Source organism: Haliaeetus leucocephalus, unplaced genomic scaffold (assembly GCF_000737465.1).
Source record: "Haliaeetus leucocephalus isolate CR32 unplaced genomic scaffold, Haliaeetus_leucocephalus-4.0 Scaffold802, whole genome shotgun sequence".
NCBI classification, from domain to species: domain Eukaryota; kingdom Metazoa; phylum Chordata; class Aves; order Accipitriformes; family Accipitridae; genus Haliaeetus; species Haliaeetus leucocephalus.
The window spans coordinates 1,922,059-1,934,235 of record NW_010973238.1 but is presented as its reverse complement, the minus strand read 5'-3'; the positions used below and the strand labels follow the sequence as shown (position 1 = coordinate 1,934,235).

General features: G+C 39.3%; 1 protein-coding gene across 1 annotated transcript in view; it reads right to left on the bottom strand.

Annotated features, from left to right (window-relative positions):
- Positions 1-2,336: 2,336 nt before the first annotated feature.
- Positions 2,337-12,177, bottom strand: part of PGAM5 (phosphoglycerate mutase family member 5) — an 11,662-nt gene continuing 1,821 nt past the window's right edge. Inside the window, exons 4-8 of the mRNA XM_010581751.1 lie at positions 8,246-8,424; positions 6,688-6,813; positions 5,406-5,494; positions 4,953-5,086; positions 2,337-3,035 (exon numbers count right to left, since the gene is read on the bottom strand). Coding sequence (XP_010580053.1) covers positions 2,885-3,035; positions 4,953-5,086; positions 5,406-5,494; positions 6,688-6,813; positions 8,246-8,424 — 679 coding nt within the window. The 3' untranslated portion in view covers positions 2,337-2,884. The remainder of the gene's footprint in view (positions 3,036-4,952; positions 5,087-5,405; positions 5,495-6,687; positions 6,814-8,245; positions 8,425-12,177) is intronic.

Sequence of the window (12,177 nt, the reverse complement as noted above, 5' to 3'; positions counted from 1 at the left end):
AGTCAAACACCCCCCCCCCCCCCCCCCCCGCCCCCCCCCCCCCCCCCTCCACCCCACCTACTCACTACACCACCAAACCCTTGCCTTTCACTTTGTAATTTTGTTTCAGTTGGGTCAAGAGAATTTTTTTAAGTGTTATATAATGTGCATTAATTAGTCCAGTTGTACTGCATCTTAAGAAGTCATTTTTCTAACAATGTATTTACTTCAGCTGTTAAAAAAAAATAGCAATTTATGTAGCGAGTTGATCATTCATGATTGTGAAGAAAGCTCTTTCACACTAAGCCTGTGGAGACACTTTAAATCAGATTGGTATTGCTTTAATTGTGTTTTCTTGGCCAAAAGTTCACTTACTTACAAAGGTGCAAAAGATTAGTTGTGGGTTTTTGTTTGGTTTTTTTTTTTTTAATTAGCCAAGTGTCATGTTAAAAATACAGACTTACCTTGCTTTCTATTAAAAAATAAATGAGTAGCTAAAAGTGTCACACTGTGTTTAATGTATGGGGCATGGTGGTAAGTAGCTGGGTTGATACCATGACATGGCAAATCACTGATTTGTCCAGACTTTGCACAACTACATGTATCTTTTTTGTATGTGTGTGTGTACACAATGACATTGGATTATGCCACTGAAGGCTTAAAGAACAGTCTCAAACTATTTAAGACAGGAACTATGACACTGTAAAAATTATGTACTTACTTACTTGATTTTAAATTTCATACCTTCTCCCTCACAACTTGAGTGTCACTGAAAATGTTGGCAATTCCTATACATGTGCAAAGAGGCATTGTGTGGCCTCTGGCTGCCCACCAAGAACTTAGTTATTGGCATGGGGGGGGTGTAGAAGGGTATGTATGATGCGAGAGGGTATATGTATGCACATACACAAATAAAAATGCACCGAATTTTCATCTTTCTTGCTTTGGTGCTCCTGTTCCATGTGGTGATGAGACAGCCCTGTAACTCCCAAAATGCCCAGCCTAGGGTACAGCAGTCCCTTCTTGTATACTACAGTCCTTGCACATATGTGTCTATAGGTGATGATAATTAACTCTGAGCTAGCTGCTCTCTCCAGTTTACCTTTCAGCTATTTGGAGTTTAAAAGGACAAAGCTGGTAAATGAGTTGTTTCCCCAGGCAACATGGGACACAAAGGCTGCTCAGCTGGCAGAAACACATGTCACTGTGCAGCGCTGCAGCCATACCTTCTACAGCAGGTATTCAACTGAAGAGACAAGACAGACAGACCAGTTATTTTATTCAAAACTTTTAAAAAGTTAATAGACAAAACCAGATAAATTATTCTCATTGCATCAATGAGAGATATGTCACAATGGTTTCCTCTTGCCCCACACAACAATCACGTTTTGTTCCCTGCTAGCCCCAGTTTCCTTAAATCATCCTGATGTAGCAGTCCTGTATCAAACAAGCCCTTCAACCTTGTCTCACTAGGTTGTGTGCCATGATTATGCTTCATACAGCTCTGAGAGGAGCAAGTTTAGGGCCTCATCCACATTCTTGGTGATAAGAGAACTTGTCAAATAAGCTAGTTAGTTATGTTTGCTGTCCTATAGTATGTGCTCTATCACCAAGACAGACTATGCACATGGTGAAATTTTTCAACATTCCAGGTACTGTGAGCCACATTACTACACTGGTTCAGGTGCCTAGCAAACATCCTTAAGATGAAACACTCCGCTCAAAAAAATGAAACCGAGTTCTCAGCCACCTGCATTTTTCCTAGAACAAGTCCAGCAGTGTCAGAGCTGTACAAAGAAGCCACTTACCACTTACTTACTTAAAGCATTCTGCCTGACGTCTGTACTACACACTTGGCCTAGAACAACCATCCCACAGATCCTTTTTCACCATTCAGGCAACAGGAGTTCTAAGCAGCAGTTTGCTCCAATACTGCAGAACCTCTGACCTGAAATATGACTCCCTTGAACTCAGTCGTGTTATTTCTCTACTCTGAAAGCAAAGTATTAACAAATACAAATCAGTAGGAGAAAGCACTGAAAAATCTGAGTCATTAACTGGAAGCATTTTCAGAAGATGATTGCTGCTTTCCTTTCCTTCCATCTTACTGCTACAAACTCATCCGTACATCCTTCTACAGACAAAGTTTTAGTTAAAGGCTTTACGAGACTGAAAAACATGTCAAAATAGCTTAAAGTACTTCCTGAGGATGGAGGAACACTTAGTATAAGCAGCAGTTAATTCTAGCACCACAGCTCTGAGGCAAATGTTTCTGGGTTTTTTTACCCTCTTTGCTTTATGCTTACAACCTCCAGGCACAGTTTACGTGAGCTTTTTGGGGGCAGAGGGGAACAATGACACAACATAAACATACATCCTCAACAGCTTACAGAAACTGAAGCCTTATCCCTTTGTCCTTGGAACAGCAAAATACCCTGTTTGTCATTTCTGCAGGAGTTGAAACAAGCTGCCTCGTCTTCAGTTTTAGCTGCAGTGTGATACAAGGCTGTTTCTTCCAGTTCCTACACCAATTGCTTTCCTGCACAAGAGAAATAATATCCACAGGAACAAGCTTTGGTTATAGAAATTCATGGTGGGGTGGGGGTAAAGTCAGTGCTCTTGCAACCACAGAGCACACAGACATTCAATCTCTTTGTATTCCACAGCTCAGCTTTCAGTTTTGGGGAATACTTGAGGACTGGACAGCTTCAGGCTTACAAAGATTTCTTCTTTTCTGGACTGAAAGGCAGATATGAATATGTATGAAGGAGGCAAGGGGCTAAAGGACATTTTAAGACAGCATCACACCCCAACGTAACAGATAAAAATCTAGTGGTACCGTAGCTGAATGTACTAGTGCAAAGAGACTAGAGGCAGCTGCTGGACAGCCATCAGTTTTGCTCATTCAGGTGCGTGTGATTTTATCTGGAGGCATGAAACCTGTGTCACCCAGTGTTCGAAGTGCCACTCTTCCATTAGGACGTATCACCAAGTGAGTTATGCTACCATTGTTAAGAGACATTCGCAGCCAGCCTTCTGGGGGAAACTGCAATGCTCTATTAAAAAAAAAAAAGCATATATTATTAATTCATAAACAGTTACATTAACATGCCCTCACAGCATCGCCTTCTGTTCCAGATAAGGAAAACCAAAAACAACAACAAAAAGAAAATTGTTGGTCATTCTGCAGCTTGCATGCAAATGCTTCCACAGTCAGCCTTGGAAAAAATACTTTTCTTGTGGAATTGGTACAAAACCGCAGCATTGATAACTGGACCAGTGCCAACAATGCGCTGCATAAGCAGAGTCCAGCAGATGGATATGATTATTATAGACAGGATTAATTCAAATTGACAGGAGGTAGGAGCTCTAACGTAGTCATGTTGCTGGAAGCACTCTGAGCAACCTCGTAACAACCAGGACAACAGACAGCATAGGTTCAGGTTGGTCACTGAGCCAACTGCAGCACCACAAAACCCCACGCAGTTCAGGACAGGCAGAGAAGATGGCTCACCACGCCAATGGCCTCCTCCGCAGACCCAGGGCAAAAGTGGCAAACAAACAGCACGCTTACGCGCTATTTTAGCCTTACCAGCGTGGGTAGGTATGCAACAACAGCAGAGAAGAGGTAGTGAGATAGGATTCATTCTAGTTGCCTGCATGTGCCTATGGAAGAAATTCACTGGAACTGCTTTCCGTCAGCTGTATCGTTCCCCAGAAGCAGCAAGAAAAAGCACCTTGTGCCTTCTGTAGAAATACAGTATCACAGCTAGTCTCCAGCTATTCTAAAATTCCTAACTGAACAGCCTCAAGAGTTCAATCAGTTACTGTAAACAACTGGAGAAAATATGAAGTTGTCTCGAACATCTTTTGCCTCGAATACTGAGGAATAACTTGGTTTTGGCTATTATGACAGTCTTTTCAAAAGGCTAAGAAATTAAATAACAGCTACAGTCAAGCTAGATTCAAAAGGAACACTACATGGATTGTGTTCAATTGTGGTATCAGATAGCCTGGAATAGAAGGTACAGAAGAGAAGTTAAGAGAAAAGAAACCACAAAGAGAAAAAGTATGCAAGTATTTCAGAAAAAGCCTAGGTAGCAGCAAGATAATCTTTTTTGGCACAGGAAAGAATAGTCTGTTTACCTGATCAATAATTTTAAGTATAGCAATTTTGAAGAGCTCTAAAGCAGTCCACAGAGCAGACAGGCTAGCATTTAACTAGCTCAGCTAAATAAAGCTACCTGAAATTGTTGTAGGTATTGATCAGATTAAAGTTTAATCACATCTGTCCTGCTCAAGACAAATTATCTTACAGACAGTGCTTTGCTGAGAGGGAAGAAGAATAAAACAGACATAGCTGACTGGATACAGGGACAGGCAAAGATCCAGAACTGTTTTCTCCTTCATGAACAACCTCGATGTTAGCAGAAAGATCCACTCTCCCCTCTAATCCAATACTGGATGTTACTGCAAAACCACACTAATACAACTTGAACATAATACAAAAATTACCATTAGTAAAGAATTCCCAAAACTAAATCAATCTTTCATTATGTAAGATCAAATTCACGTCACCTCAAAAAAAGATGCATCCAGTCAGATGCTCTGTCTGTTGTCTTTTCCAACAGTCCACACAGGCATTATCCTCAGGTTTGTGAGAAGCAGAAGCATATGGTATTAAAGAGACCGTTCAGACGTACAAAACAGGTTTTGAGTCCCACCAATTTAGCTATTTTCACTGTAGAATTAAAATGAAAGTCTTCTAATTTTCAAATGTGTCCTGTATCTGGAAATTAATCCTGTGATAAAGTTGCAGAAGCAGCTGCTCACAATGCAGGCACTGATCTCCAACCACTTCAAATAAGCCAAATCAACACATTTCCTAGCTCAGCAGCGCCATAAACCAACACCATTTCAGTAAAACTAAGACCTTTTGAAGAACATGGATGAACGTGCAATCCAACACATACCTGCACACAATATAGCGGATCACGTTGGCATGGCAGACAAAGATCTCATAGCTGTCTTCTTCCTGCTTCGTGTCAGCTCTATGAATGAAGTTTCGAAAAGCAGCCTCAATTCGAGCTCCATCTTCGTAATACTGCTAATGGCACAGAGTTCAGAATTAAACACAGCTCAGAGCAACATGTGCCATTGTCTGCATTTGCAGATGGGCTGGATCTTCTAAACAGTTCTTCTTTACAGGGATACACACTTGAGGCTGAACTAATACTAAAGGATTGTAAGTTATTTTACCTGTTCTGCACACTTACCAGGGAGGAGAAAAGTATGCAATTATCCAAGTTCTATGATGAAAAGCATCAGCTCAGACACTGCAAGTTACTGCTACTGTCAATATAAGGTATATTAAAACACCCAAAACATAACAAGTAAAGAAAAAAAAAATTTAAGTATAAAGTTACCACAGCTTCTGGTTTCCAGTGAGAGACTGGAGGGTCTGGCTCTATAGGTGCTCCCTCTCTCAGCAGATCAGTACTGATTTTTTTGACTCCTGAAATATTAAAGACACATTCAGAAAGGAGTTGTTACTTCACATACCACTGCAAACAGGCCCGCAACTCTACAACCAATACATTTTTCATGTTTTCTTCAAAGAAGTCTTCATCTCCATCCTAAAGACCATTTTAGTCTACACATGGCCTATCAAGATGTGTGAATCTTTTCAACACAGCTGTTTTGTCATCAGCAAGAAAAAGCTTATTCCAACTGAGAACAGCCAGACCAGCCTGGCACAGCAAGTTGAGTGTTCCCAGTCTGCTACACTTTGAAGAAATGCATTCGCAAGGATGTTAATCTAAAGCTGTATGTCAGTTAATGCTTACTGCTAATTAATGCAAATTAATGTTAATAATATTAAATATAAGCTTATAAAATATTTTTATCTCTTACTCTGAGAAAGAAAAGAGGGTTGGGGGGGTTGTTTGTTTTAGGGTTTGGGGAGGTGTTTGAGTTTGTTTTGTTAGTTTTGGGTTTCTTTTTTTTTTTTAAGCAGCACATTTAAGCACATTTAAGAAAATAAACACAGAATGGCTAAGAGAACTCACTTTCAGCTTATTATCTGATTATCTGCTAAAATACCAGACAGAATTATCTATAGCCAAATATCTTTTAGTTTAGATTCTGGTATGTCTGAACAGCAGAAAAATCAACCAACCAACTGCAAACACAACCACCCAAAACCCATATAAACAAAGCAGCCAGGCACATTAAAAAATTCCTACACCTCTCTAAGTGTGTCACATCTTCCCCTGCACATAGGCTAGCATAGCATACAAGAAGGGCCTGTTACCTAACCCAGCAAGCATCACTCCAAGAACTGGAGTTTATGATCCTCTTCTCTCCTGTGCTATTGCCCCCCGAGACTGACGGCTGAGCCAATCCTGATAACCTGTGATAGTCTTTGCTTTACACAATGCGTAAGTGAAGAGTAACCAGCAGAGTTCTACGCAGCAGTACATACAGGTAGCAGCTCGTCACTCAGAGGGGCAGATCCCTCTTGTATTTTTAAAGATTAACTGGAAACACGCAGATTAGGGTTGTTAGGTTTTTTTATAAACATAGACATATTCACACAGGGCTGGAAGATGGCTAAATAACATCTCAACCTTAAGGACAAGCTTAGAATTCTACTGGAAGCAGTTTTAAGGATCAGAAGACCACAAAAAGTTAAGGAAAGTCACTTACCAGGGAGATGTTTGCTTATAATTTCAGTTGTTTCAGTTGCTCTAGTCATGGAGGAGTGGATAATCTGATCAAATTTTAATCCCAAGCTTGCCAGCCTGTGTCCAGTCAGTTCAGCCTGCTCTCGACCTTAAAAATTATATTCATTATATAAACTGGTGACACTCATGTAAGCACCTCACACAAACTACCAAAAAAGTTTTCCAGTAGACATAAAAGGTCTCCATCAATGTCAGTTTTTCTCCTTTCAAAAAGTAATTTGAAAACATTTTTACCAGAGTCACTACTTATTCAGATTAAGTTTATTGGCTGGACAATTTCAAGTTGTATTTCCATCGGCAGGAAAAATTACTTGGTTTGTTTTTGTTTGTTTGTTTGTTTAATTTATTTGAAAAAAAAAAAAATCTAAAGTTATTCAGAGACTTTCACTAAAGTATTCAATATCCCTGCTAGCCCCATCCCAAGTGAGCCACTTCCAATAAAAGACAGTGCTGACCCAAGCCATCTGCCATCTCTGTTCAGGGAGCACAGAAGAGGAGACTCTGTCAAACAGATCCACTCAGACATGACAGGGCATTTTTCATAAAGGCACCACCGTCTTGGAACAGTTAAGAACCACAGCACTTGAACATCCTAGGGAAGGCTTTATTCCATCTTTCAGGTAGGTAGGTGAAAAGACAACAGACAGTGTAAGTAACTTACCCAAAGCACAGGATGAGACAGGATTAAGATTATACTTTGTTACCCGTTTAAGATAGCACCTTAGTCCTGAAATTAGCATTTCATTCCTATTTACATACTGGTGATTAAGACTTGGGGGGAAAAAAGGTGTTTATACTAAACATTTGGCACCAGACTTCCAAAACCTCAAGCAGCACTGCACAATAATAATTCTTCCCCCCTCAAAACAGTGTTGGCATACATATAATGAAAAAAGTGTCTGCTGCTTTTAAAGTACACTATTAAAAAAATACTACTAATTAACATTTGAGACCTAGTCACAGGATCAATGAATTAAGATTACACAGACTGAGATTATCCTCATTTCAGGTAACTGATTAGCAGTATTCCCAGAAACAGAGCTTAGTAGCAAAAGTGAAATGTATTTAATTATAAACACTCCAACTGAAAGTCGGGGTAATATTTTTTTTTTTTTAATATATAGAAATCAGCAAGTCAACTAACAGAAACACAAGCCACCTTTTAAGAGAAACCTATCCCAAAGTTTGTCATGGAGCTAAGTTTGAAAGCCTTAGCCCTGGTGAATTATGTCAGCTAGCATGAAAATTTGCTCAAGCAACCTTGAGATAATTGGAAATTTCCTTTGTGAAGTTTCTCTAAAACTGAGCGTGTTTAGAACTCTGTAAAGCGAGTTATAATGTTTGGATTTAGAGGATCAAAAATGGAAAAACCCAAACTTACTCATGACAGCGTTCTGCCACAAAGGATCCAGAAAGTAGGTAAGGTTTGGCAGCGAGACCCAGAACAGAGCTGAGTTACTGACCTGTACTCAAAACAATTTTCTGAAAAGGCAAAGTATGATGATTCTAGTAATACATACCAAGTGGGGTCAGAGTTCTGTCTTTATCAGCCCGGCCATCCAAATTATATTGAGAATGACGGATAAGGAATATGTGCCTGGTGGCTTTTGCTTTGCAGTGATCCAAGCGTGAGGCAAGTTCTTCTTCCCCAGTTTCTTCATTTTTCTTTTTGAGGTTGATAAGAGCCAGTGGTTCACGTCTAAACAAACACATTTAAAACACCACTTTTAGACAGGGGAGACTAAAAGGCAGAGGAATTTTACAGATGGGTAGTCTTGCCTTATTTCTAGATATAGCTGAAGTACTAAAATTGACTATTTAGCCATTTGTATCGCAAAACTGATTCAAACCATTGTGTGAGAGCTATAAATAAAAGTCTGTATTACAAAAAAGTTAATGCCTTAGGTTAAAAGGTAACTGACACAGATAAATTTGCTGTTTAGTGACAGCCACCTCTCAATTAATCCTTGGGGAAAAAAAAAAAGCAACAAACACAACAGAAAAAATTAAATCCTAATGCAAACAGATGGTGTACAGTAAAACATACAAAAGCTACAGTCCGCCTGGACAAGAAGATTATAAACACTAGCAGAGACTTTATATTTGAACTCCTGTCAATTCAATAGTTGCTCTTGGGATTTTCACTGACTGTCACAGGTATAATGGTAGGCTTTTTGACAAGAAAAAATAACCATGAATGATACCCCAGAAAAGAGGAAGAGGTGTTGATTGATCATAAAGGAAATAAAATGTTCCATATCTAGAAGGCCCTGTGATAACACCTACAAAATTTGCACTTTTATCAACCACATTTACATCAAATGACTAACTGCCCCCACTCCCCAATATCCTAGAAAGACTTCAACTTTCTGCAGTGCACATTGCGAATTATTTTGTGCTTTAAACTAGGTCACATCAGGTCTCTCCTGTAACACTCTTATTTTTCAGCCTGGAGTGTTTGTTTATCCTTTCATCTTTTTAATCACTTTCTCCCCTCATGCCACTTTAATCTTCCTTCCATTTTGTCACACTGCACACTACTCTCCCTTTCTGCATACCACAACGTGCCCTCCTGCACATCACCCAGACAGTTGATGGGTGTCCTCAAGAGGACACCAGGCACAGAGGATCTTCCCCTCCCTCCCCCAGGATCACATATTAGTGCCACAGATTTCCCACTGCTGACACCAACACTGCACTATCATCATCAACCCTGTCCAAATCTTCCACAGATTAGTCTTCTGGTCCCCTCTCTGCACTGATCCTCTACCACATTAATACAAATCCTTTTGCTATGTCTCTCCACCTCAGAGCATAAATCCTTTCCCTTGATCTCATACCTAAAGAACAGTTAATTTATTTAATTCACACCAGACCTCAATTCTTCCATTATTATAATTAAACTTGTTTCTTCTTTTTTTTATAGATTTTTTTTAATCAAGAATATAATTTTTATTCAGTTTGAGACAAAGTAGTTTGGTCATAGAAAACTGCTGCTTCACATACCTATTTCTACAGTTCACAGCAAGACTGGCTTTAAAAAGCCCTGCATCCATTTTGCTTTAGTAAAGACGTGATTTCTATTGAATAACGAGGATCAACACATTCCTTAAGCTGTTAACAAAGTTCAGCAAGGCATTAAAAATGAAACAATAGTCCAAGAACAACAAGAAGTTCCATTGCTATTTCACAGGATACTTTTGATTCAGCAGAAACTACATTGCTGGAAAGATGTATTGGGAAAACAGACAAAATGTCTGAAAAATTCAAGCACATTTGTAAAGTAACATAGGTATTAATTCATCCTATGGCAGAACACACAACAAGAAATGCCTGAGTGAAAGCCCTGCCCTCTCCTCTCCAGCACCTCTGAAGTTACTGGATGGTAACGCGCACTTTGAAAAGCAACAGATGCTTTAACAAGTCATGAGTAGATAACCAAGCTTAACAATATTTTTAGCATAAGCTAGTTTTAGAAAGTTTATGAGCAGGAACACTTTTAATACTGCTAAGACTTAAGCAGGTTCTTTTAGGTTGCCAAAACTCAGAAGCTGAAAAATGCAGCTTTCTGCATTCCCTTTAAAAAAAAAAAATTCACCCGAGATCGTAGCTAGACAGAACTTTGCTAAAAAGCAATGGCAACGCCGGGGACCATCTTTAAACCTAATTATAACAAAAGTATCACTTAATCCATGACAGTGCCCTTTTCACCTTCCTTCCAGGAAGCCCTGCATGTCACTGAAACATATCAGTCAGCCTGACAAATACTTTAGTTCTTGTAACATACTTCAAAATCCAGATATTTCTACTTTTATTTCTAATAAAACTATTTGCAAGAACCACTCCGAAAAAAATATAGGAAGGTAGTTGAACCCCAGAAATTTAGCCAATAATTCAAAGCTTTTTTTTCTCCCTCCTACACCAAGCTTTCCAGTTAACAGAAGCTTAATTAGAACAGCTTTCAGATATTTTACATGAATGAAACTATATCTAGTCTTATCTAAGAATTGAGCTGTACAATTCCTGTGCAGGTGGCATAGACCAAAGCAACACCCTAGGTCTAGCATCATATGAGATCAATAGGAAGTTTGAAAACAAGATACTTGCATTCTTTTGTTCAAACTTGAAAAGCCATCAGTTGTTAAGAATATTACAACAGTCTGGTTATTTGCTCAGAACTTGACTTTGTAAATCATTCCCCACCCTCCCCCCACCCCCAAAGAGAAGTGGTCAGATGCTTTGTGTATAAGCTATTTAACAACTTCACATATTAAGTGTTTCTGCCAACATCATCCAAAAATCAAAATTAAGACTTCAACCAGGTATAGCCAAAGCCATACCACACCAACTGGTAGGCACCAAGAAACAGAAAACTAGAATTGATCTGTGATAATGTATTTACGTATTACACTTCCACTGTTTGTACGCTATGATGAATGGTGATAGGAAGTGTTATCTAGCTATATTTGTTCAGGCAATTGTGACAGAACAATCTCTACCTCCTGAATTGGTTAAAAAAAAAAAAAAGTTACAAGAGTCCAAAAGTCCTTTAGAACCCTTTAAGAAAAACAACCATTTAGCAGAATCAGAAAGGCCTGGATCTCCAGTTAAACAAGTAGCTTTAGCACCTCTCTCAATGTAACTGTGTAACCGGGTATAATCTTATTTAATGAAAGTTTTACTTTTATAATTAGGGTGTACATAGTCCTATTTATATGAGCCTTTGATTCTGTAGCATCTCAAAAATCAAAACAGGATGCATTATACAATAAAGATCTGTTAGTGCTTAAGTTTGGATTTACTATGATTAAACTGGAGCCTGACATAAGCGTCCCTGGGGAGATAATTCTACCAGACGGAAGCTAAATGAGCCAAAGCTCAATACAGATATTTGCAAATTGTAATTAAAGAATCAGAAAAAAATGTAGTTAACCCTTGGGCGAACGTATTTCAACACCATGAAGAACACAACTAAGTTAGGTTCAAAGCAACATTACCTTTAGAAGGATTTAAGAACACTAACTTGCAGTTCACGATCAACACAAGCAGCAGGCCTAATACATGCCTAGCACGTGCAAGCGTTTTTAGTCCACAAGGGTGCTGTTATTGAACAGAAACATCTTGGCATAGACATAAAGCAACACTGGTATATGGTTAACACCATGCTGAAAAAAACAGGCACCTCTTCTACACAGCACTCACACTTATCACCAGCCTAAGGCTTGGCAATCTCACTGGATGAAAGCACTAGAATAAGGGATCCGCGCACCTTGACAGTGGGGAAAGTCTCTGAACTGAAGACAGACGCAGGGAAGGCATCTCTTCAGAGTACTCGGGCGCTCCGGAACGCCAAGAATTTTCAAGAACATTCAAGAATTTCAACTGCGTTCCGCTCTGAAGAGTTCACCACCTCACATTTCACCTGGAAACGAGTCCTGCGGACTCTCGACTC